The following is a 27,730-nucleotide window of genomic DNA, read 5'->3' on the forward strand; positions in this document are numbered from 1 at the left end:
TGGCGCTCCACACCAGATTTAGTCATCCCCATACCTCATCTCACCTTTGACAGCCAGGACATCCCCCTTTCCTCCTCAGTCAATAATTTGGGTGTTAGGTTCAACCCTCAGCTGACTTTTGATGACCACATAAGACATCTATGCAAAACCTCTTTCTAGCATCTCAAAAATATCTCTAATCTCCATCCCAGATACAGAGAAACTTGTCCATGCCTTTATCTCCTCAAGACTGGACTACTGCAATGCACTCTTCACAGGGATCCCTGGCAGAAGCATCCAGAAGCTCCAGTGCATTCAGAACAGCACTGTCAGGATCCTGATGAGAGTGGGAAAACATGAACACATAACACCAATTCTGTTTTCATTGCACTGGCTCCCTGTCTCCTCAGGGTTGACTACAAAGTCCTGCCACTCACATAGAAATCCATGAACGGAAATGCACCTCCCTACCTACAGGAACGGATCATACCACAAACCTCCGCCTGCACCCTCACATCTGCCAGCAGCTTGTTCCTTTGGGCCTCCAGTACTAAGCTCTACACCATGGGGGATCGAGCCTTCTGCTCTGCTGCACCAGGCTTGTGGAACAGCCTGCCTAACCATCTGAGGGCAGCACATACCCTAGTCTCTTTTAAAAAAGGCCTAAAAATCTTTCTTTTCAGGAAAGCTTTTTCATCTTAACTCTGAACTCTTTCTACTATTTTCTTTATGTTGTGTGCTCTATGTTATTAATACTGCAGCAATGTGTGTTTGTGTGTGTGTGTGTGTGTGCGTGTGTGTGTGTGTGTGTGTGTGTGTGTTTAAAAGTGTTTTTAAATGTGCATTATTTGTTTGTTGATGAGCCTTGTCAAAGAAGAATTTGTGAAGTTATTATTACTACTACTACTGAGTACTACTGAGTACTTCTGAGTACTAATACTGAGTACTACTATATACTACTGACTGAGTACTACTACTGAGTACTACTGAGTACTACAACTATTATTGTTCCCATAAATTATTGAGTTGAGTACAGTGCTGTCAGGTCAACTCAGTAGAGCAGTGTAGAGTTCCTGTGGGATAAAAGGTGCAAGTTGAAAGTTCCACTTCAGCTTGCTGTGTATAGTTAGCTGTTCATTTACCTGGCCTTGTATCAAACAGTTTAAATACTGCCAGAGTCTATATGTAATATCCTACCTTTTTTTATGTTGAGGGGCTGAAAAACATGAAATCAATTCTGAGTGTACATGATTCGAAGATGAGTTTGGACATGGCCAAACCAAAAGCATACATGAAAAAGATAAGAAATACAAACTTTGAAATAACATGGGGAGAATCAGTATGTATTAATTGTATAACAACATTTCTACATTTTATGGAAATTATATGGGAAAAAACTGTCTTTGTGACAAGAACTTTCGAGAAAAACATTGCAAGTTTAAACATGTTATTTGCCCTGTTCAGTTCAAATGTATGGAAGCCTATATGGGACTATATTAAAATGATAATGTAAATTGAAAATGAAAATGTAATTCCACAATAACATTATTATTTTCCACATATGTATGAGTTATTTGAGTAACAATTAAAATGAAAGTGCAAAAATTTGCATTTTCATTTTCACATACTTTACATATGCGTTCTATGACCATATAAAAATGAAAATGGAATAGCTATTTGACATTTAATTTTCAAAGTCGTACCCCGCTGTATAGTAGACAATATTCAAATGTTAATTCAATGTAACCTGATTTCCCATTTATGCAATCAATATTTAAGTCACAATTAAAATTAAAATGCAATTCTAACAATTTGAAAAGGAAAATGTAAACCTTTTACATTTCATTTTCATTCAGACAAACTAATGTGGCAATTGTTAGAGATCATCTGTGAGACCAACATTTATCTTCCAAAAGGAATTATATCATATATCCTATATCTCATTTGGCCAGTGGCTCCAAACCATTACAGCAAATTTCCGAATAGGCATTATAGGCATATTATCCACTAAACAGCTGGTTAAGTCTTTGAAAATGAAATGTCAAATGTCGTTTTCTTTTTCATTTTCAAATTGTTAGAAAATAGCATTTTCATTTTCTTTTTGACACCAAAAGAGGTTGGTGACATGTAAATATAAATGCAATAGACTGCTGTTTCGCTCACCGCATTTGAATACTGTCCACGGTACAGGAAGTTGAGCCTTTGAAAATGAGATGTCAAATGCTGTTTTCATTTTCATTTTCAAATTTTTAGAAAATTGCATTTTAAATTAATTTAATTAACTCATATTTAATTTTAATTAAATATTGCTTGCATAAATGGGAAATTATGTTACATTGTTTATATTGCATTTTAATTTTCAAATTTGAATTAATATTTGATTATTGTCCACTGCACAGCAGGGTGTGACTATGAAGATTAAATGTCAAACAGCTTTTCCATTTTAATTTTAATACAGTCATAGAATGTCCATACGAGTATGTGCAAAGGAAAATGCAAATTGAATTAGTGTATTTTCATTTAAATTTTTATTCAGATAACACATACATATGTGGAAAATTATAATGCTATTATGAAATTACATTTTCATTTTCAAGTTTACATTATCATTTAAATATAGTCCCTTGTAGGCTTCCATACCATGAATCAACACTATAAAGGATAGTGAAAATCAATGATAGTGCAATGTGGGATCATATTAGCATTGTTATACTTTTATTACTTAAGAATTTATCTTAAACGAATTACTGGGGTCTTTGTCCTGTGAGACAATTCTTTTATTGAATAAAGCATGTGGAGGTTGCTTCAAATGTCTTTTTTTCATTTATATTGTCCCAAGTTAATAATGCACCATACCGGTAGGTGATGTTTGTATAGTGGTACTACAGTACTATTTAAGCATCCCAGAAAGCCCAATTAGTTGTCATGCACACAATCTAGGATGCATCTGCTGTTAATGCTATTAATTACACCTGTGCTTTCTAGGCTATGATATGTCAAAATATCTGCTGTGAAAAAGGTAAAACAAGCGCAACTTCAGTACTCTGCCTAAACTTACAAAATGTCTCATTCATTGCTTATGGGCAAGAGCAAACAAAAGTATGATGCATGTAATTCCATTGACTCCACCACTAATTTACAAACCAGCTTGGTTGGTCCAAATTGGATGGTAGTGTCTTGACTGTCATTGAATGTCAGTCTTTTGAGACTTACCTGAATTGAATTTGTACGTTCAACTTTGTTTGAAATTATATTAGATCTATTAGATCAGACTCAAAATGTGTTTCATTATTCCTGCAGTATTGTTTTGAGAACTCTTGATTCTCCATTGTTTGTTGTTGTTACATATTAGCCTATTTCACAGCAGATATTTTGACTTGTCATAGTAGGAAAAACACAGGTGTTACCAATAATATTAACAACAACGCTGTTCCATTCAAGTGTTCTAGTATTACAGTGAGCCAGCATACACTACCAGGACCCTGAAACTTAAGCAGATAGATTATTATTTACACCTGTGCTTTTCCTACTGTGACATGTCAAAATGTCCTCCGTGAAAAAGGCCTATAAGGGGAAGGTATTGATTTTGTTTCTTGTTTATTATTAACATTAAAAGGAAAGAAACAACTACTCCACCATAGAGAGATCATCTGGTAAAGGAAGGAAAAAAACTGAAACGAAAAATTTAAAAAAAACAGTCTGCTTCTAATTACATCTCAAACTGGTGACTTTTCATTTTGGCAGTTTTCCCCACTCCAGCTCTTGCCCAAGACTGTCTGAGAGTCAAGACTAATCAAAGGCACTTGTATAGAGAAGACTGTTGGCCTCTGAAGGGATTGAGCTAGTTCAGGCCAGCCTGCTGCTCTTTCTCTCCCTCTCTCATTTTCTTTCCCTCTCACTCTCTCTTCCTGTCCTGTCTGTTTAAGGAGAGAAAGACTGGGAAATTCCTTCAAGCTACTTTACTTCAGGTTTCTGTGGGATTTAAACATGCACACTGAGGTTTTGGTACAGTCCATGTTAGTGCCGTTGTTTCTGATTCTGCTCTCTTCCGTGGAGGACACTTTGTTACAATCGGTGAGGTGAGTTTCCACATAGCTTTGTTTTTTCTTGTTTATTTTGGGGTGAGCCTAGAGAGTAAAAAGGAAGAGGGAGGTGCAGAGTTTTGCTGACAAAGACAGCATTTGGAGAGTGCAATGTGAGAAAGTTTAGGAGTGCCTATACATGTAGTTTGCACTTGAAGTTTTTTGTGCAGTTTCTTTATGCTACTTTACTTGCCTGTCATAATGCTGCGTGCCAAGTCATAAAATCCTAGAAGTCTGCTGCTCAGTTTATTATTTAAAGTTGCAGAGCACTCTTTTTAAACTGAAGGGCATTGATTTATTTCCATTTGGACACCTCATAAATTACCACTATTCCCTATCGATACAATGTTATAACAGCTTTCGAGGTCATAGGAAGGAAGCTTGAGTAACATTTTGGCTGGAAGGGAGGATTATGTTTTTCAAAAGTGTTTACTGAGCAATCATTTGTAGCCATGAACAATATTGAAATAAAGAAGGAAATCCCCAAACCTCACATGTGTCAACGCAACATTTATGCAAAATTGCAATTAGTAACCTCTTGTATTATGTACTTGTTTTTTGCTTAATTATAAAATCATGAATATTGACTTTAGCCGCTAATGCTGCAGAACATATATTACACTTTTTGTTGAAATTGGCTTAAATATGAAGGAGAAAGATTCATTTCTGGTTTCCTTGGCCTTTTACTGTACAGTGGATCCCCAGCCAGCAGAATGTTGCCATATGATTCAAGCTTAACACAGCTACAGAGGAGGTGTTTACTCCAAGCAGGTGCACCATGACAGTGTATGACATACTGTACTGTACAGTAGTATTTATTGGACAGCAGTGGCAAACCCACACATACTTAAACACAGTAAGCATCAGCGCCTGAGAATCCAGGTGATTACAGTGTTTTCCTCTGTTTTCCCTATACATATCCAAATAATTTCCACCTTTTTTGTTGCCAGTTATATCATCACAACAAACTGACAGTGAGAAAAATGGTAGGTGTGAAACACTCAATAATGAAGGTTATGCATTGTAACCTCATTTCTAAGAACACAGGCAAAGTCCTCCAGTAGGTTCTGTTGGCTTGGCCAATGTACTTACAATATTTGACCCACTCGATATCCACAACATCAGCAAGTCAGGTTGGACCCATCCATCTTTACTCTACGTTACAATAGGGTTACAATACATAACCTTTATTTATCTACACACTGGCTTTGCCCTCTAATGGGCCCTACAGCTGAAGGGACAAAACAAGCCCCAAGGAGCAGCACCAGGCTGTGCAATGACAGAGACATTTTCCCTTACACAGCCATTACAAAAAAGGCTCTAAAACAGTGAACACATATTTTTTATTTAACAAAATATTGTTGAAGTAACTGAACATGTTACTCAACTAAGCCAGCCTCAGAACAGGAACTGAAAATAAGGCTAATTACATGCTTTTAAAGATGAAAAAAAAAAAGGATAAAACAGTGGATAGGAACAATATGTATCCTTGCTTCTCTGATACTTCATGTAATTTCTAATAGTATCAGTGTATAGCATAATACTATATTACAGTACCAGTTTCAACTTTAATCAAAGATTTTCTCAATTTGCATTTTAAGCATATCACAGGCTGTTTAGTCAGATTCAGTCGTGTGAAAATTGTTTGCAATGTCTTCCCATGATGATTTTTGGATTAGGGACACTGACCAGTTTTTTTTTTCTTATGCAGTCACAGAATCATACATGTTGGTGTTCAGATGGCTATTACTGTATCTGAAGTCTTTGTGTTATGTTCCAATGAAGTGTTTTTCATAATTCATCAAGCAGAACTAAGCAGTTTTTTACTGAAGTTGTTAGACAGCATTATTTGGACTTTGTCAGCTTTTAGGTCTTTACGGTCAGCCCTAATAATAGGTTGCTTACTGATGATACTGACACATTGTGCCTGCTATTCTATAATTTTATTCCATTCTGCTGGCAGATAGGATTGTTGTTTGATTGTTGTTGTTGATGTAAGCGTGTAGCTAGGCTAACAAGCTAATATCTTTTCTGTATTCTATAATTTTTCCCACAATACAATACATTACAATACAATAAGGCTTCCACTCAATAGTAACATTTTTGTTTGGAGGCACTAGGTTTACTAGAAGGGAGTACATATGCAGTGCATGGTTAAGTCCAATAATTAAAATCTTTCATATTTTGATATTGATTTCAATCAATTTTCACTCATCCACTGATGTTGATAATGTTGACAATGCCTCCACCTACATAAGGTGTAGGTATTTCCAGTATAGCTGTCCAGTATTTTCAATGCCATCAACATTTTTGTTGGATACTCCAACATTCAGCCCTCTTCAGTGTGGCATCAACAACAAGAGCCAACAAATGATGGATTGGATACCACCATTTTTATCTCCTTGAATGAGCAAACAACTCTGTTGAACCAATAGGGAGGACAAATCACTCATTTACATTGCTAAGGGCAATGCCACTGAGTCTTCTCAATGAGTTCAAATGGTTTCTTTGATAGAGCCGTGAGACATACAGTATAAGAAGGACTTACTGGGGGACTGATAGGAACACAGTTGGACTCTATTGCCTCACCCACTGCAGATAAGGATTTTGAGACTAAATATTATTTGTGAAACATCAGTGCTAGAGAAAATGCTAGTATGCTCAGATCTCGTTTAGGATGTTGTGGTGCACCCATTACTTGTCCATGTTTAACTGGCCAATTTTTTGAAACAAGTGGCCAAAGAAGACAGCCTATCAGTTGTCTCATCAGACATAGTTACACACCCATTAAAATAGAGTTGAAATTGCCACCAAAATGTAAATTTGTTTTCTGACTCCATCAGCATCAGCAGTTAATCAGGCCCTCAGCAATTAATATGCCCTATTTTCTTAGCTTAACTTCCCGTTAGACGAGGCTCCCAGTACCAAAAGCAGAAGAGATTCCAGGCTTGTAATGTGGAAGAATTGATACTGCCATACTCTCTGATTCTGGGTTATCAAGCACTGATGCAGAGGTGGTAGAAGAAGTATTCGGATCCTTTACTTAGATGAAAGCACCAATACAGCAATGTAAAAATACTCGATAACAAGTAAAAGTCCTGCATGAAAAAGCCTACTTAAGTAAAAGCACATAAGTATTAGCAACAAAATGTATTTTGCTAAATTGCACTAAATTGCTGTAAAAGTAGTGGTTTGGTCCCTGACTGATATATTATTATATATGACATCATTATTATGTTACTGCTGTAGCTGCTGGAGGTGGAGCTAGTTTCAACTACTTTATATACAGTTAGCTAGTTTAGTCCAGTGGTTCCCAACCAAGGGGTCAGGCCTCTCCAAAGGGTCACCAGATAAATCTGAGGGGTCGTGAGATTATTAATGGGAGAGGAAAGAAGAAAATCAAAGTTCTGATACACAAATCTGTTTTTGGTTTTTGGAATTTTTCTCTAATCTTTGATTTTTGGTGAAATGTTGGATCATTTGAAAGTTTTTTGAAATTAAACCATGTGAGAAGTTTAGAGGGTAAAATCCATATTTGGTGGAGCTGTTAACAACTCATAGACATCTGAAATGTGAACCCAACTACACACTACTTTTTGTAAGATGTCAAAAGCCATAAAGGTTTGAAACCACTGGTTTTATCTTTAACCATGTATTGTGTTTCAAATCCTCATCTAAAAAATAACTAGTAACTAAAGCTGTCAAATAAATGTAGTGGAGTAGAAAGTACAATATTTCCCTCTGAAATGTAGTGGAGTGGAACTATAAAGTTGCACAAAATGGAAATACTCAAGTAAAGTACAAATACCTCAAAATTAAGTACAGTACTTGAGTAAATGTATTTCACTTTCCACACCTGCACTGATTTTGGTTAAACTGATCTGGGGCAGTAAGTGAGATAGTGAATCTTGAGATGGGAGGATCCCCACCTTCATTGTGCATTGTCCTTGCCATCTTCTGGATTGCATTACTCTCATCATGATGAAGTCCCAGCCTTGCTCAGGCTCAATCAAGGGAAGTACCCTGCAGATCAAACAACCCTGACTGCAGCATTCCAAGCTCATAGCAGATGTAACATTCCTGATGGGCATCAGGTGAGGCTGGAGCAAGAGGGGCAGCACAAAATAGTGGAGGGCAGAGACAAGGTCTCATGCTTGACCACAGAAAGTTGGCTTGTCATGAGAAAGAACCATCATTCTGATTAGCAAGTTGTTAAAATTCAGTGCGCTGCTCTGCAGACAAGTGTGATTAAGCCTAAAAAGACAATCAGTGGGTGAAGCCTGTGTGAAATGGAATTTGTATAACCTCCCCATGACACATGGCACACACACACACACTCTTTATTTAATTTAATGGGAGTGACCAGAACACTTGATCTGTTGGTTGTTTGAAATGTGTCTACTGTTCTCAAACCGGACAGCTGCCCCTTATGAAGAGAGGGCAGGAATAGAAAAAGAATGTCAGACATCATCCAAATGAAACAAATCTCACTGAGAAACCCCATGGAGTAAAAACAAAGCTCAGCAACAGCAGCTGGACTGTACTCAATGAAAGGTGATGGTGATTGTCTGCTATTTGATTTCTTCACACTCTGTTTTTGTAATTCCAAGACATTTTGTTTTTTCTTAGTATAAACCAAAACAGTCTAGCCATGCTCTGAGAAGTTTTTCCCACTATTCTCCATATTGAACTTTTTTCCTTCATGTGCAATGCCAACAAATAGAAAAAGAAGTTTAAATTAATTATACTTCTGATGCCCAAACCTGTATGTGAATGATATTTCTGCACTCATACTAAAAATACTATAAATACCAAACACCCTGAACAGGTTCTTTTTGATGTATGAAGGGAGACATTCCTGGCACATCTGAGCTTATTTTCTTTGAAAAGGCACAGCGTATTTGACCCTTAGTACATTCCAAAGCTGCATTACAACTCACCCTTTTTTCTTTTTACCAGCCAGGTGGGTGGTGTGTGTAAACTATCCACAGAGTCATCCCTGCGCCGCTGCCGGACACTTGATGGCAAGATCTGCAGTGGGAGGGGCAAGTGTGACTGCGGCATCTGCATCTGCCAGGCCCCAGATCCAGGGAAATTCTATGGGCCAAGCTGCGAGTGCCACGACTGGGTCTGTGCCACACACAATGGGAAAATTTGTAACGGTGCGTAGGATGATAGAATGACATATACAACAAAATCAGATCGTTTGGTGTTACAATGAGGAATCAAACATGTTATAACACTGCTGTCTGTTCTTTTATTTGTGTATTGTCCTCTAAAAGTTTGGCTGTCCACGTTTGTGTCTATCACATGACTTTGGGGTTATGCAGCACATGGCTCCACATATTTTAAACAACTTGGGTATGGTTGTTAGTGATGGGTCAGTAAGTGAAGCAGCAGATCTCCTCAGAGAAGCTTGGCAAATAGACTCTCCAGCTGAGGTCTAGGGTCTGTTTCAGCCAGGTGCTGGAAAAGAAAACAGAGAACTTAATGGTGCCATCCAGAAACCTAGATTTTCTTTTAATGCTTTCAATATAACATTCATTTTTTTATGATTTCATCTGGGCAACCATGTATTTCACAGACCTGGAGTGGATTTAGAGTATTTTGGTTTCATCTTTTTTTTTCTTTTTTTTATTGCCCATTGAGAGGGGTGCAGTGCTTTGTCTTTGAGAGCTCATATCACCATGGCAGTACTTCAAAGAATTTCCTTGGTAGTAGACAGCTGGTTGGTTCACACATGCATTAGCTTTTGTTAGGAGGCTTTGAACTTAGCTTGTTGCCTGGAATTTTACAACACTTGAGAGCGCATCCACACTCAAGAACAAGTTGCCTTATGAAATACTCTCCACTCTGTACATTCATTTTTCAAAATGAACTCAGTTGCTAATTTATTAGGTTTTTTGTTATAGTAATAGTAATAAGTAATAATAATAGTAATAGTAATAGCAAACTAAAAGTGTAATACAACAGCCATGCCCTGCATTAAATCCTACCTCCTTGAAGGTTTTTAGATGATGATTTAACTTTATAGTGATGCTATTTTTGTTGAAGCTGCTATAATCAATATTTTTATATTAACAATCAATCAAATTACTAATGTGAAAGCTCATAGTGACAAACCCACAAGAATAATCATCAAATTCTGCATCAAATTCTTCTTTAGCTCATTGCTTTGATTTTACAGCCTGCAACTGCAGTGTTTTGGTTCACTCTCACTGCTCTCATCAGCGTCACTCTAGGCTGCAGCAGACAGCTGTTTTTAGCGGGACAAGTTTTGATAAACCCATTGTACGCTACCTACCCAGCACCAAACAGCAGGCAGACTAATTTAGTGACTGGCTGGTGAACATAGTGGAGCAGATATTTCTACAATTATAAAATACTTTGAATCTCTCTCCACCATTTTCAAAACAGAGCTAAAAGAAGATTGAATATTGCACTTACATTTATCAGTTGACCAGAAACAACTCCAAATAAATACTAAAGTTGTAACATGTCTGCTTGATGTGTAAATAAGTGACTGTTTGCACATTTGCAATAAGAACTTTATAAGGTAATAGTATACCAATGTTGTGTTGACAGCCTGTTATTATTTAGTCTAACTTCTTTGGTATAAATGGGACGAACCAACCCAAAGAAACACTTCTCAGTACAACGTGATACAATTTAACAGCACTACAGAACCATAAAGCTGAATCAACACCTCCCTGAAACAGTTTCAACAAAAGCTGGATATTCTCTCACTCTCACAAAGGTAGAATTATACAGGGCTGCACTGCATTAGTTTTAGCTAGATGCACCTGGTAAACAAAAATTTTGTAGAGCATAAACACACGTAAACCAGTTACCAAGACTTGTCAGACATACTTAGCCTGTATGTTGATGTATAAGAGAAAATAATCCTCATCTTTTTGTTCGGTGTGCTCTGTGATCATTGGGCTCTGAGTGTCAGGGTTTAATGGAGATATGTGTGCATTGAGAACAGGTTTAATGGAGATATGCGTGCATGTGTGTGTGTGTGTGTGTGTGTGTGTGTGTGTGCACGTGATGGGCAGAGTGATTTATTTGGGCAGACAAGTTGGCTGCTGTGAGGAGCTCATTATGGTTCAGCAGTCTGGAGCGAGAAGGCCCTGCTTCAGCCTGATAATGGAGTTTCACTCACTGGTACACAGACTGCAAATGGAACCTAGATGCATCAGAGGAGGGATGGGTTTTCACACCCAGACACACACTCTACACACGTACACACACACACGTATGATCAGGCTCATTCTCATAGTGTAGTACTCATGTGCACACACAAATATGCACAACCAGCCACATACTGACACAACCACATGCATATAGGTCCAGCAATTATATTCAAAGCATATTGAAAAGAATAAACCTCCCCTCCCCCATTGCTCAATGGCCCATGCAGTGTGCATGGTCTGCTGTCTAAGATCGGCAGCCAATTTTTCTCCCCACGGCTCCCTTATCTCTGCCTCTCACAACTGCCCACTGATAAGATCCAATCGATTTTCTCCTTAAGGATAAACTGTGTGTTTTTCCTTTCCAAAAAAATTTGATTTTCTGGCATTGAGATGTTCTTTTACCTTGGATGGCATTCATTCATTCATCAGGCAAACACACTAATTCGCATCTTTTCAAACACACCAACAAGTTAAGATGAAGAAACTGGGGATGATAGATTTTTTTAAAAAATTATGTCTGGTAGCAACATTTTTAAAATCTATGTTGAAATGTTGTTGTCAGTGTTGCTGTCTATTGTACTGTTGAAGGAGGACCAGGTGAAATAGTTTTAAGTTCTTTTTTTTGTTGTTGTTTAAACTGTGTAGGGCTGCATAGTCAATTGTACTTCTAAGACAGAGCAAGAATGCCTTCAGTTTGAAATGAGTTATTGGTCTTTTTTGTTAGGCTTGCATGGTCTTTCCTTTTATTGTGTGGGTTTCAAAAGATATGCATGTCAGTTGAAGTAGAAGCTCTAAATTTATGTACTTGTGTGCTTGTCTATGTATATAGTATATAGAGTACCCCCGGGTGTTCTTGCCCTATCAAAGCTGGGCTGGAGGTATTATGGAAACATATGGCATTAATTCATGCACTGGAATATCACTGTTGTCTTTAGGTATGATTAGGAGAGTATAAATATTTTATTCTGAGCAAAACAGCATATTATGTTGATATTATCTATTACACTATTTTCCCTGGAATAACAGCTGCAGGCATAATCCTCTTCTAAACATTTTTTTGGTCCATCTTTGTGATCCTGTAGATATATCTCAATTTATACAGTTACCAATACCACTTATAGTATACAATATTCAGGCTATGTTAAGGAACATTAAGGATATCATTAACCTTTCTAATGAGAATTTAGCCTGGTAAAGTACAGTATACTTCTGAAACCAGCAGCTGCTCCTCCCACATCATTAATGTATCGCATGCATGGTGAAACTACTGCAAGGTGGTGCTATGAATGGATTGGTTGGCAGATTGGCAAAAAACATTCCGAACATTTATACATTGTTCATTTCTTTATACTAAGGCCAGTGCCATAGCACACTACTTCAGACAAATTTCTAGTACCACTGTGCATTATTTGTTCCATATGTTCCATGATAAGACTGAAAATAACATCCATGCTATCACAAACTAATAGAACTTATTTGTAACAGACCTAAAGTGTTGATTTTGTGAGATTTACTCAAAACACTGGTGCTCATTCATGTTTTTTACTCTGGCACATCCCATATTGCAGCAGAACAATGCGATGATGACCTGGACTAACATCTGTTCACCAACTGCCCTCTGTTTGTGTTTATTTGTTCCTGCTCTGTCTCCGCTACCCCATTTAAAAACATGAGCTACAGTGTATGAGAAAAATCTCTGTTAACTTATGAAGTTGAAGTTTGAAGTTGAAGTTTCCAAGTATTCAACAATATTTTTCAATGTTTACAGCTACTTTATATTTATGTGATTTCTGCAATAACTCTCTCGTTTTCAAAGATAAGGCTCAACGTGGCAATGTTTCCGTTTTGCCTTTCACAGCCTTTCCTCTTTTTTTTTCCTTCATGAGCCACGTGAAATCTCTTTCTGACTCTCTTTCTCTTTCTCTATGTCTGTGCTGAACTGAGAAAAGTGTTTTCCTCTGGTGTGCATTCAGACAGACTCTGCGATTTATGGTCTTTTTCCATTGTTAGAAACACAGAGGGTGGCCCAGGGTGCTGCAGGCTAGCATTGTCTCAAATGAAAAAAAACACTGTATAATCAACTTGTTAGTAATTACTGTTACAATGTAGTCTAACGCTACAATACAGTCTAATGCTACAATATTGAGTAGCATTAGACTATTATATCAAGACTAAACCCCTTAGTGAGTAATCATTCTCTTTATTGGACTAGAATGATTTATTTTTTTTAAATTTGTCTTCATCACAGATTCTTGATATAACAACACCTTAATAACACATAAAATGTTTCATCAAGCAGGGGTCAACAGTTCTTTCAGCATCTGTGGTAACAGCTACCACCTCCCTAGCCACTGATGTGGACTGAGTCAGAAAGCCAAGTACGTCTGCAATCCAGAACAATCTGTAACTTTATGATTCTGGCAGACTTTATCATATGCGTGTCGTTCTCACCCTATCTCAAAGGAGCAGTTGAAATGGGGAGGTGCAAGCATGAAAGCGAAAACTCTTTTCCCCCTGATGGATGGTTGGGGTTCTGTCAGAACACATTTTAGCCTCACTACCACTCTCTCTCTCTCCCCCTCTCTCTCTCTCTCAGGCAATGGGTTTTCAGACCCTCTGTTCTTTTTCTGGCTTATCCCCCAGCCTCTGTGCCCCCTGCCAGAGCCAGAGACTATCCCACTCAAGGGGATGTTATGTCAGCAGCACATACAGTAAGAAGTCAATTGGCCAGTGCTGTTCCAAATCAAACTTCTCCAGATGCACTTTCTGTCAGTATTACATAAGCTTTGCTGTAGCTTCCAATATACACACATTATAGACAGATAATATAAACTAATCATGAGAGAACAACTCTCTAATGGTGATGACTTCCCAAAGTGGCTAATAGATTTTATACATAATTTCTGTTGATTTCCCAAAGAGAGAGAGAAAAAAACAACAGAAAATAGGGACACACAGTGGAATGAAGTCTCTGAGCCATTACAGTCCATTAAATTGCTCAATTTATTTTTGTTCTAGTACATATTTTGATGCTCTTAGATATTCTGAGCTCTGCTGGACTATGTGGCTGTGTGGTGAGTCACCTAATGATTCCAGTGTGGGCTGCAAGGAGAAAAAGCCACTTAGGTCTGTCCAAGTCTACTAGTAAAAGGCAATTTTGATTGGGACTCATTAGAGCTCCTGAGACTTCATGCTGCAGGAATAAGTGCTTGTACAATGCTATGGTCATGCCTCCAGTAGGTTTTAAAAATGTTTTAGTGGTATTGCAAAGATATGATGAAGTTACAAAAGTTGAGAATTGAATGCCTACAGTACAGAGAATTATAAAAACTGGAAGGATGAAAACAGGAGTACCTCGTTCTGAAGGCTGTGCACACAGCGAATGAGTTATTACCTGAGACAGGTGTCTCCTAGATCTTTTCCACAGAACATGACGTGCTGTCGTTTCACGCTCCACAACCCACAGGGAGAGGAAAGCAAGGAGGAATAATTACTCACTGAAATGAGTATCATGTTTTGGTGAACATGATCTAAACAAAGTAAGTGGGGAAATGTCATTTGGTGAGGAAAAATCAACTGCAATAAATTAAGAAGAAATTAGCACAGAGACAATATGAGCTTTTAGATTTGCAATATGTAATGTATAGTTTCAAAAATTGAAGCTCAAAATTGAAACTAAATTGATATCTCAGAATGGCACTGACATTGCCTCGAATATAGAATTACTTTTGGTAAATGTAGTTAACCAAACAGTTGCTTAAGATTGCTGAATTATTATTTTGATCCATAAAAACGTATCACCTTGTTTATCTCCCTCTCAGTATTATATTTTCTTTGCAGAGGCAAGTTAAATTCTAAACCTGAAATTAGTTTGCTGTATGAGTCACCATCCTTTCCTTAACAGCAGTTAATCATGGTAACGCTACATCACCTGTTATTACAGGCACTGATGCTGGCACAGATGCACCATCTCTCCGGACCCTTATTGGTTGTATCTGGGCATTGTTCGGGACCTGATTGGCTGGGTGTGTGTGTGTCCGACAGATGCGCGTGGGAAGAACTCTGACACCCCCAAGCCACAGAGAATTACTGCCCAGGAAAGATAAACTGTCGACAAGACAGGCACCTTCCCACACACTTAAACTTTCGCCTTGCAGACAAAGAGGGGCCATTTTATATGTCAGAATGATTGTCAAGCAGAGATTAATGGGGGCTAGTGGGTGACAGTGACTTTGTAATATTCTGCTGAATTAAATTGGAGAGAGTTTAATTCAGTTCCGTTTTACAGCTATTGTGTGGTAGTTCCCATCTGGAAGATTAAATGATAAATCCAAAAAAGAGTATCCATACCTTTAAAATTATTTAGATTGTGCCTGTGCCTGTCTTGTGTCTATTGACAAATGTCCACAGTTGTGTGGTCTACAGTAGATATATTTATGTGGTCTTAATGATTCAAAAACCAAGTAACTGGGACAAAAACTTTGGTTGTAATGGACATGAGTGTTTTTGCACATCGATATGCGATATGAACAGTTTGACAGCCTCAGTACCCAAAGAGGCAGAGTAATTCTGGATTAGAAAACAAATCTAGTGTAGACAGCAAGTAAGAGAATACAGTGCACCCATGGGTTTACGGGATTATTTCCAGCCTATATAGTGACATAGCAATAATATAGAATTTGGAACTTTGTGTTATTTTTTGAAATAACTTTATATTTGTTCAGTAGTGCAGTTCCTACTGTCACAGTGGGATTCATAATGATAACTGCATTGTGTAGAAAGCCAGCAAGAGAGCAGACTACTTTTTGACAGTTTGTGTAACAATTATTTAAAAGTTTGAGCTTTGTGTTTCGTATTGTTTAGATCAGTTTATTCCCATAATTGTATGGTCTCTGTAGCACATTCTTCAAAGTGCACTTCCCATGTTCTTCTTTTCCTTGAACCTGTTCCCAAGTGTCCCCTGAGACCTATTGATAATGAGGATAGACAGGGGACTTGCCTGTTGTTAATGACTGATGGATAGCCCTTGAAAAGGACACCACATTTACATGATGAACGAGTCAGGAGAATGATTGAATGTGACATACAAGGCCCCTTGTTGCTAAATGCAATGGACGCAACATTTATAATAACTTGTCAGCAGCCTTCATTTGCATCATGTGATTCCTCCTGTTTTTCATATTGCTCACTACGGCCTGCAGAATGATGAGAAATAGTGTAGCCGAACTGCCTGTGAAGGGCCTCTGAACACTGAACAAGGTAACGCTCAGACTGAGTGATTGATGAGGAAGCTAGTATATCATCTTGAAATTTTGTAACATGGTTGTACTGCAAATAGACTTCAGGGAAACATGATACTGCCTGCTTGCTTACCATGTGTACATGTATGCATCTCAAAGGAAATGTATGGTGTCTCATTATGACATTCATTAAAACAGAATCACTTGGGAGCACATTGGTAGTAGTGCAAAACCACGATATCCGTTTAACACTCATGTATCGTGGTGTTCACAGAGCGATTTGAATGAGTATGATTTTCAACAGTGATAAACAGCATGTGGTGTGTTGTGTTTCCCTATCAGACCGTGGCTACTGTGACTGTGGGATGTGCGAGTGTGATGAAGGCTGGTTCGGAGATGCCTGCCAGTTCCAGGAGGAGTGTAACCTACCCAACAAGAAAAGCAAAGAGCTCTGCAAAAACCCGCAGGGGGTGGTCTGCTCCAACAGAGGTACTGCAACTACACACACACACACACACACACACACACACACACACACACACACAAACACACACACAATGAGTCTGAGTTGCACAAAAAACACTTGAGCGTTAAGATAAACCTACATCAAAAAAACAACCTGCATCCATGTCTGCATTGCATTTTTACAAACACATATGTACAAAATATACAGTACATATAACAGTCATATAACATTCATATTTTGATACCTTTTTCTGAAGCTTTTATTTTGTCATAGTTAATGGTTGTACAGTATTCACAATAAATCATGTCTTAATGCTTAAGTAACCGTAATAATCCATTAATAAAGAAATTCTAGATTAACAGGTTTTTCTCTTCAGTTCTTCAATTTTCCCATTTAAAACTGAAGACTTGATGAATCATTGTATATAACTACATTATAAAATCATAAACTTCCTTACTCATTTTCTGATAAACCATCAAGTCAAGTTTGAATGTTCAAATGTTTGGAGTTTGTCCTCCTTAATGGCTTATTACTGGCATATAAGTCATTAAAAAAAATCAATTAATTAAAATTGATAAACCCAGTAGTTACAATTTATAAACCCCTGATGAAGCATGCCCCCTTGGAAAGTAAGAAATATTAACTTCAGTTAGGGCAGATATTTAACTAACAGACCAGAGTTTTTTTGATGCTCACAGTCCCAGTTTATGGCTGTGGACACATGATTAAGCACTGGCACACCGGAGATGCACACTGTGAGGTGACGTCTGGACTGAGGTTGTTTTCCACACACTGACAGCCCATCACCCACCTGGGCTTAACCTCACCACTGGCCCATGATGCCTCATGCTAAATGATGGATAAATGTATATTTGTGTGTGTGTGTGTGTGTGTGTGTGTGTGTGTGTGTGTGTCTGAAAGCATGTACTGTACAGTATGTGGCCTGTTGAGTGTAAATGAATGCAAATTTATTCACAGCATGTAGTTGTCTAGCCTTCTGTCCCTATAGTGCATCATTCAGAAAGTTCCAGCACACACCTACTCACACACAAAAACACCTCTACAACCTTCACTAGTCAGACACCAATCTGTGGCACATGATGCACAGACAGTGCCTCCAGTGCACATCTGCAAACCAGCTGGGTTCTTTCACCTAAAGTGCATTGCATCAAAACATACACACATGCACAAACAACAACATACTATGTACACAGACACACAAACATAATGTATATGTAAATAAACTTAAACTGTGACTAAAGCTGTTATCTTTAATAGGCACTTGCCACTGTGGCAGCTGCATGTGTGACAATAAGGACAACAGGGGCCTGGTGACGGGACGTTTTTGTGAGTGTGACGACAGCGAGTGTCTTGATGAGGACACCGGAGAGGTGTGTGGAGGTATGCCTTCCAGACCCTGTCTCAGCCCCTCACTCTTCCCCCAAAACAGAACACACATCATAGTTTAATATGGGTTATTCAAAGACTGTTCATCCTTTTCACTCTCTCTTGACCTATTCCTTGTGCCATGTGTTAGCTGCTGTATGGTACCAACTGGAGTAATCATCTGTTTGAATGACTATATTAAGGGAATACTGTCAGAATTTGTTCATTTGCTGTCTTACTGAGAGTTAGAGAACACCATTGACCTTTGCTGAAACTCTCCTCTGAACTTGTCCAGTCATTACACAGCACTGAGTTAGCATGATATAGTGCAAGTAGCTGTCAATTATATCTTGCAGAGTTCTTATTTTCGAACAAGTTAGCTGGAGGCATTAAGAAGTCAGCCAGAGAAGGAGTTTCACTAACTTCTATTGATAAGCTAGCTTGCTACAGCTGATAAAATCTGTTAATTTCAGCTGCTGAAATTTGAGGCTTGTTTTAGTCAAATTAATTCTCAAATAAAGCAACCTTTTTTTTCAAAAATTATCACAAATGTAGAGTTTCTACATACAGTTTCTGCATACAGAGGTGAAACAGCAAGGAGCTTAGCAAACAGTCAATTCATCAGCAGCTGGCTGGACCACCTATAACACTCAATGAAAACCGGTTGCACCATACAATCTAGTTCTTATGCAAAGATTAGTTGTTACTTAAACAGTTACACCTACTAACTGGTCAGGTGTAACTGTTGTGTAAGCTAGCTGAAAGAACCAACTACAAACTAACGTTAGCTAGCTAGTATACAACCTCATTGGATTTTAGAGTACAAGAGGTAATATCGAATATAGTCAACATATCTGACATGACACTTTACATTAAATTTCACTGAAAAGAAAAAACAAAAACAAACATAATATACCTCAAATTACAACAATGATGGCGGTTAGGCTAGCATAATCATATAGGCTAATCCCCTCTCACTGTAAACTGCATGAAAGCTAGCCTACTATTTATAAACACACATATTTATCCAGGTATGATACGTACATTCACAAAGGATTGGCGGTTAAGTTTATTATATCTTTTTTGCCCCTAAAACTTATTTTTGGAGGTTATATTACAGCTTGTTACAGGTTGGTGCTAGATTGGATATGCTGGAGGGGCAATTTGTGAAACTCTTGAGAGATTTGTACACTAACCTAAACCTCCTAACCCTAAGGTTCAGAGGCAAGTGTTCATCTCTCTGGCCCATCAAATCTAGCATTTACCCTTGTGACACTACAGTGATTTCCTGTTTGCATAGTTGGTTGCTTCTTATTGGATGGCACTACAGGTGTTTCCTAGTAACCAACTTACTAAAGTGTTTACTAGATGAGACATTTCGTATGTTTTAATTGTGCAACCTGATTTAGTAAATCACTAGTTTGAGAGTTAACTTAGTAATTAACTTAAGAAGAACTTTACTCACAAACTTCATGATGGATTTCCTATTAGCAGGTGCGACATCCTAGCCAGCTCTGTTACGTGTTGCCTAGCTTAGCACAAAGACTGTAGCGGGAAAAAAAAGTTTCAAGTGACCTAGCCACTGACTGGACGTGACCGGACTTTTTTTCAGTTATGAAAATGGTGAAGCCAGAAATTTAACAGGACAAGACGGGATCCTGAGATACTACCACTGCAGCTGGATACCCAGCTCTTGTTCAAGAATTAGCTCTGATGCATAAGCTAATGTCTTTGTAAGCCACAGTGTGTCATTTTGTAGTTTTGCATGTGTTAAATACATACATAGTTTGGGCAACTGTGTAGTACCTAGTGGTGTCAAGCTGGTTGTTTTCTCTGCTTCCATGCTCTGTTCTTGGCTAAACACACTCCTACCTCTATATTGGAGGTACAAAAATGAAATTCATATCTTCTAATCTAACTGGTAAGACAGCAAATAATCAAATTTCCTGAACAGTGTCAGTTTGTTGTTGGTTCAAGTCCCCCATGTGTCCATTAAGGTTAATTGGACGATAATTGTAGGTCGACCTGTCATGCCATTTGATGATGTTACTCATCCCTGCACACCCCACAGGTTTTTTCCAATGTCTGCTTATCAATGTTAATTAGCCATTTATCATTTTATTTTGAAAAACAAGATATGGAGTTTAGGCCTTTGTGGGAAATACATCGGTTGTCTTCATTTGTTTTGCAATTCTCAAATAATGACAATTAAATAAAGTTAAAATGTTTTTTTTAATTTACATAATATGGAATTTTGATTTAAGAAAATATGAGTTTGAAAAATATTTTTTCTGATAAGGGTTAACAAATATATAACAATGTCAACATTTGCATCAAATATACACTAATCTCTTAGAGTACTAAAACCTGGACATTTAAATGGCTAAGAGGATGAGTAGAAATCTGTTTGACTGTCAATCACTGACCGAGGTGAACTCATCAGTTGTTGCATGTTCATTCTGATCTGCTTCCAGGCCATGGCCAGTGTTACTGTGGAAACTGTTACTGTGCTGCTGGTTGGCATGGAGACAAATGTGAATTCCAGTGTGACATCAGCCCATGGGAAAGCAAGCGGAGATGCACATCTCCAGATGGCAAAATCTGCAGCAACAGAGGTCTGTTTACCCGCTTCAAAGCCAGTAGACAGTGTACAGCCTTGATGACTGTGTGGGATTACATTTTTTAATTATTATGTTTTGATAATTCATTAACTAATTTGATCAGAATTTACATATGATACTAACATTACATATTAATGAAATATCAAATAATATAATATATACAAAAATAAATAAATACAGAGAATATCAAATTTTAAAATAATAAGTAATAAAAAGTATGACCAGGCATTATGTTATTTTTATGTCAGGAAAGGAAAGGAAGTGTTTTTGGTAGTGACCACACATTATATATAATAATATATAGCCCATGAAAATATGTGATTAAGGATCCTTTATTAACTCATTTTTTAGCTGTAACTGTAGTACTCTCTTTTTCTCATTTCTAGGTTTGTCCTTTCAAATTTCAAATCCCAGTAGAATCCAATATATTGGCTGCATTCGAAATCACTCCCTCATTCAATCATTCACTACTCCCTAGACACTCAATAGTTTATACAACAGTGAGCAGTAAATTGAGAATTCGGACACGTACTAACCATCCTCATTTTGCGTCATCACTGTCAGCTATAGAGTCTCCCAATGGTAATTTTCACATTCATAAAATGTGATGCATTGCATTGTGGCAGAAATGGATCCTACTTTTTCATTCCATTGAGGAATTTTTGAGGGCACTATACTATATAGTGAATACATTTACATACAGAATTCTGACACTCACATAAAATGGCAGACAGCAAATATAACGCTCTATATAGTAAATATGGAGTGATTTCTCACAACCATTGACAATTTCATGGCAATTGCGTTGCTAGGATACAGAAAACAGACATTCTATAATGGAAATGTATTTCCTGTCTGTTATCTTGGATAATAAGATGAGGAAAAAACACTGTCCCTGAAGAACTGAAACAAAGGAAGATGGTACACAAATGAATAGAATGGATACTTAATCTGGATTTAAATTTTGTTTTGTTTTGTCATAGCCTCAGACATTGTGCTACATACTAGAAATCACTTTACTTATTTATTGTGTCTTTGTTGTGGTTGTTCCTCTCTTTCTCCTGAAAAGATGCTCATGGAGATCTGTTATCTTGTCTCCAGATGTTATGTTTTTTTCAAATACTTGTGTGATCCAATTGAAATATCTCACTCTTATAATGCTAGTTATATAAGTAAGTAGTAGTAGCAGAAATAATCAGTGTGCTAGCAGTGGATGTAGTCATCATAGACAAAACCCAATAAGACTGAAAAGAGTTGACATGCTGTATGTGGTCTCTTAGTAAGTGTGAAATATTAGTTCAGTGTGTCTTCTCTTTTCTAACCATCATAGAAGAAAAAGAGTCATCTTTGGCATCCACCTTTGAAACTGAGAATAATACATTAAAAAATACATAAAAAGAGAACGAAGAGAATAGACTTGTTTTAAAAAATCCTCATGTGAATTCCACTGAAAGCCATCAGAGCTCGGTAGACAGGCAGTCGGAGAAAAAGCTTCACTAACCTTGCTCAAGTGATCCTGTGGGATTTCAGTAAAGCTCTCTGAAATTAATTACAGTGGACTGGCTGAGGGCTGGCTAAGTGGTAGGGCTAAATGGTAGGTTACACGGACAGTGCCCCACCGCAGCCGAGCTGCAATTTATGGTTAAGTGCACAGCGGACCCAGCATGAACAACCATCGACTGTGTTCATGGTTTAGTGGCCCATTGTGCTCTTCTTTAGTATAGAAAAGGGCAGACAAAGGCCTGACAATCCCAAGAGTTAATAGAGAAAAGAACAAAAGAAATATGACTGCAACTAAAAAGAAGCCTGTGTCATTTTCTAAATATTTGTTGTTACTAGTGTTGCTAAAATTGACCTGAACACATTAGTTTGCTTTGTTTGGAGTTTTTTTCTTGTTATATTGGCTTGACAGAATTTTCCGATTCAGTCAAAGGTAGCTGTTATAATTCTTTAATGATTCCTTTATTGATCCCATTTTGATACATTGTTGGATGGTGGAAAATGAATCCATATGTTTTCATTTAGTTTTCTTACAGTCTCTGTACAGCATGTACAGAAGATCTCAAAGATTCGAATCACTGTAACAACAAATGTGCTATATTTGACAGTAAATCACTAGTGCTCTGGAACTGCTGCATGACCCTGAACATTATTTACATCAATTAAATGAAAGAATAATAATAAATAATAAATAATAGCTATTCCCATTCAAGGCAAAAACATCATGATAAATCTGCCCATGTGGCTCTAGTGTTAACAGTATAGTAAAAAACAATTTGCACTAGATAAAATGCAGCACACCTGTACTGTAAACAGTCCAAAACATCACTTTCCTACATGCACTGCCGGCAAATATTAAAGCACATTGGCAGTATTGTGACCAATTTTATATGTACTATAAATACTATATTTCTCCCTTGCATCTATTTTTGATAATATGAGTCTACATACTCATACATATTTTTTTATCATCCTGCCCCATTTAAGAACTTAACTATTCCTCAGAAGTCAGACAATCTGGCACTGATTATAATAGGAACAATTCTCAATTCCCATCATCCCTATATGACATGCAACCATTTCGCTCTGAATTAATCCTCCTTTAAAGCAATATGGAGATAATTCCCGTTGATTATAGGGGATGGATCAAGGAGGATGATTATGTAGAAGATGGCTGATTTGATTTCATCATCCTGTATAGATGCAGAGATGTGAAGTGTTTTGTATGAGACTGTGAAATGTCTTCTCTCTCTCTCTCCTGTATTTTGCTCAACAGTAACCTTTATCTCCCGCTCACAATCTGAAATGAATGAATGAACAATTTGACTGACTCAGTAGATAACATTTCATTTCAGCAAACTGTCAAACGCCTCAGCCTGTGAAGTTCACCTAGCCTCCTCAGATGAGCTAATAATACACTAACTGGTGTGCTGTCAAAATGATAACAGCCACATAACGCTTGAGGCTCAATACATGCATCCATATAGGATTTCTCTATCAAAACAATTTGACTCCGCAATAATATGGCTGCATGAAGCACACAGAGGAAACATTCCTCTTTTGTACAGAGAGCGAGGGTGCTCCTCCTGATTTTATAGAACGTTTATGTAACATTTTTTAGCAGTAACGAGTACAGGTGCTGTAATATGCTCTGGTGAAGCTGGGCTGTGACATTTGTGGCAGACATAAAACTGCATGGCTCTATAAATCCAGGGCTCCAGGGTTATGAGATGGTGAGGGAGACCGAACCTTAGGGCCAGGGGCCAGACACACGCTTGCCACAGCCCACAGGCTTGCCAGCTGGCCTAGCTCCCCTGGGGTTCCCCATGCTCTGTCACTGCTGATAAGAAAAAATGGGATTTCCACTGGCTGCTGCTCAGCTGACACCCTGGCTAAGATGTAAAACAAATGAGAAGGAAGGAGACAGACACACTAACAGATACATAGATGAAGAAAGAAAAATTGAGAAGGAAAAAGAGTATTTATCCTGTTGGCTGCAGCTTCTGTGGAAATAGAAGAGAATATGCTTTATCCGCTTTTGTTTGATGTTCATTGTTGATGTTTTGCTGAAAATAATCTTACAAACAACGTGAATTTATGATATATATGTTTTTGTGGGCCTGTCTGTGTGGGTTTCAGGGACCTGTGTGTGTGGGGAGTGTAACTGTTATGATGTAGATCCCTCTGGCGACTGGGGAGATATTCATGGAGACACCTGTGAGTGCGATGAGAGGAACTGCCATGCGACCTACGACCGATATACAGACGACTTCTGCTCAGGTCAGCATGATTTTTTTAGATTTAAGAAATACAGTCACAAATATGATACATGTACTGCAATCCCAAGGCCTATATACAAGCAGAACTGACCAGTGTCTGTCTTTTTGGGTAGCCTATATGATTCTGTGAGTTGCTACTGTATGTTTTGTTTTATGTGTTTTTAATTGTTTTCTTGTATGTTGTTTAAAACACTGTATTGCTGCTGTTTTGGCCAGGGCTTCCTTGAAAAGGGGTTTTGTAATCTCAGCAGGATTCACCTGGTTAAACAAAGGTTTAATAAAAAAATAATAATAATAATGTAGTGACCATCTTCACCTTTGAGTAACTACAGTTCTCAACAACACTTCCCCAACTGCTCTTAATACTCTGCTGCAACTTTGCAGCTGTAAAAGTGAACTTTCCATATAACTAATTAATATATTAATTATTAAAATATATTATATATTAATATATAATTAGATATATATATATATAAGAATTAATGAACAAAATATGATGGATACTACCACTGTGCCTATTATTCATTAAACTAATCATTTCTGCACCAGAAAAGTTATCTCTACATCCTAGCTTATGCACACACCGTTAACAGTTCTTTGGTGCATAGCTTCATGTATAGTTTATTGTTTGTGAGAATACAGACACAAAGCACATTTTAATGTTTTAAATCACATCTGTCTCAATCAGTTTCTCACTCTCTCTGTCCTTCAGGCTAGACCAGTTTAATCAATGCTGGTCATCCAATAGCTTAGAAAGGACAATAAGTTCCTCAGTTCATCTTCTCACTTCTAGTATGTCCTGTTCCTTGTTTATTTTACTACCTCCTTTGCTCTTCTGTCTCTCACACCAGCTCCCCTCCTTTGCACTCTATCACCTCTCCAGCCCTCCACCCTGCTCAGTGTGCCCACTCCACTAAATGCTGTATTTTTTTTTTCTCTCCCTCTCAGTTTGTTTATTTGACTTTTACCTGTACACAGCCTACACTTCGATTCACCTCTCTGCTTCTTCCGCCTCTTCCTCTCTCCTCTTGGCAGGTCATGGCCAGTGTAATTGTGGCAGGTGTGACTGCAAGGAGGGATGGGCTGGAAAGAAGTGTGAGCATCCTCTGTCCTGCTCCTTGTCTCTGGAGAGCAGTCTGAAGAAGTGTCGGGGAACATCCAATTTGCCCTGCTTCGGACGAGGTATACCTGGTCTTCCCATCTGCTCCTGTTGCCATGGTTACTGCAGTAGGCCTGCACTCTGTTCTCACCTCTTGGTGTAAAATAGGCCATTTGCAGTGTTTCACATCTCTTAATCCATTCTTAAGAGGGTCATTAAGACACTAGGGTGCCCAGCAATCAAAAGTGATAGCATCTTTAAGCATCTTTAAATAAGAACCACATCAACCCCTGAGTGCTCTTATTGTGTTGTACATAACATGTACATGAATGTATAGGTGTGTTTGCATTACTGTTCCTGTTCGTTTTTTGTATGTTTTGTTGTCTGCGTTGTGCACTTGTGCTCATACTGTACACATGTATACGTGCATGTGAGATTAAGGGGCACTGTTTGGCTGCAACAATGTGAGCTAAGGCTAGAACAGCTATCTCGGTTGAACCAGCTGTGGGTCGATGTGTCAAGATTTATTACAGTGCACTATATGCTTCATTAGAGGCCCTTCTGGACAAAGGATGCCTGTTTTCTTGGATCCTCAAAATGTTAGGCCTAGTACTAATATCAGATTCAGATACTGAAGCAACACTGGAAATGCTAACAAAACAAAGGTCCAGCTTGTGCTTGTCCCTGTCATGGACCCTTGGGTCTGCTGATTGATGACAGTAAGGTAAAAGAGGGACAGTGTAAATTTAGGGCTACAAAAACCAATAAAGTAAGAGTAAGAGGCTGTTTTTGAGTTACTCTGCTTGATCTACATGTTACAATGTTACAATGTTAAAGTTTTATTTGGCAGATGCTTTTATCCAAAGCGACATACATGTTAGAGTTAATACAACACAAGCAAGGAACTAGTCAGGAGAGAACAACACGAGTAAGTGCAATTAAGCTAAGTTCAAGTCTGATAAGACATAGGTGCCAACAGGCAGTGCACAGAGGCAATGCATCTACATGCATTATCAATCTGTTGTGTGTGCATAGTGGAAGTTGTGTATTACTATTTACAGTCGAAACATTTTTACATTGAAATTTTGGTTTTAATTCTTACTTCTTTTTCTATAAAACTAAATATTCATGACAAAATAAGCAACAATCAAAGTTAAAGGTTGGGGGAGAAAAAAACATCTTCGGTATTATTTACTGAGGAAGTTAACCGTCAAAAACTCAACTAATGTGCTTCATCAGGACTGTGTGTGTGTGGTTTGATCAGATTTGATTGACTGTGCTGGAAACAAGTAAACAACCCCAAAACTGTTATCATATTCTCATTCAAACATTACTGAACTCTGATTGGTGTGCAGACATACGCAACATCGCCTTCTTCTAAATGAGTTCTGCCGACTTCAAACTAAAGGCAGAGCTCAGACAAAAAAAAGCACAAACAGAAATCTCTCAATTGAAATAACCAAAGCTATTTTAACTTTGGCAGAAAATTGTGTCTTCACATAGGAGCTTATCGCTCATAGCAGGAAGCTGATTGAGAAATTAGGTCTTAAATGCCTTTAAATTTTATTCAAACCTTGTAAAAACAAAACCAGAAGCACCACAAAAAAATGGTAAATGACGAAACATGAAATATTAACAACATTGTTTCCATTATTTCTGTTTATTAAAGACAAAAAACACTTAAGGTCCTGCGCAGGAGTGAAACACCCACAAAATTAACATTATTAGTAAAGTGAGGCCAAAACATACAGTCAGAACATTAACTGCCCAACTGCTACATTAATTGATGCACAAACCATTAATTAAGATTACAGAGAAATACAAAAGTACACATCCTAAAGCTTTTCAGCCAACAAAGGGAGAAACAAATTACTCCCCTTTT

The 27,730-nt window shown here is 37.8% G+C and overlaps 1 protein-coding gene and 1 long non-coding RNA gene across 3 annotated transcripts in view; one reads left to right on the top strand and one right to left on the bottom strand.

Annotated features, from left to right (window-relative positions):
* The first annotated feature begins 3,794 nt into the window (after positions 1 to 3,794).
* itgbl1 (integrin, beta-like 1) overlaps positions 3,795 to 27,730 on the top strand; it is a 46,780-nt gene continuing 22,844 nt past the window's right edge. The window contains exons 1-7 of one of the 2 annotated variants that reach the window (XM_067604061.1): positions 3,795 to 4,058; positions 9,021 to 9,223; positions 16,840 to 16,986; positions 18,242 to 18,364; positions 20,824 to 20,964; positions 24,610 to 24,750; positions 25,785 to 25,931. In XM_067604061.1, the coding sequence (XP_067460162.1) occupies positions 3,967 to 4,058; positions 9,021 to 9,223; positions 16,840 to 16,986; positions 18,242 to 18,364; positions 20,824 to 20,964; positions 24,610 to 24,750; positions 25,785 to 25,931 (994 nt within the window). In that variant the 5' untranslated portion in view covers positions 3,795 to 3,966. Of the gene's footprint in view, positions 4,059 to 9,020; positions 9,224 to 16,026; positions 16,069 to 16,839; positions 16,987 to 18,241; positions 18,365 to 20,823; positions 20,965 to 24,609; positions 24,751 to 25,784; positions 25,932 to 27,730 lie in introns of those variants that run through there. The other variant, XM_067604062.1, reaches the window with a different exon arrangement.
* Positions 9,264 to 20,030, bottom strand: LOC137192959 (uncharacterized). Its single transcript, XR_010930653.1, has 4 exons — positions 19,815 to 20,030; positions 16,927 to 16,995; positions 14,652 to 14,695; positions 9,264 to 9,527 (listed from the first exon to the last, which is right to left on the bottom strand). It is a non-coding gene; the product is annotated as an uncharacterized lncRNA (long non-coding RNA).

This window comes from Thunnus thynnus, chromosome 11 (genome assembly GCF_963924715.1).
Source record: "Thunnus thynnus chromosome 11, fThuThy2.1, whole genome shotgun sequence".
Taxonomy (NCBI): Eukaryota; Metazoa; Chordata; class Actinopteri; order Scombriformes; family Scombridae; genus Thunnus; species Thunnus thynnus.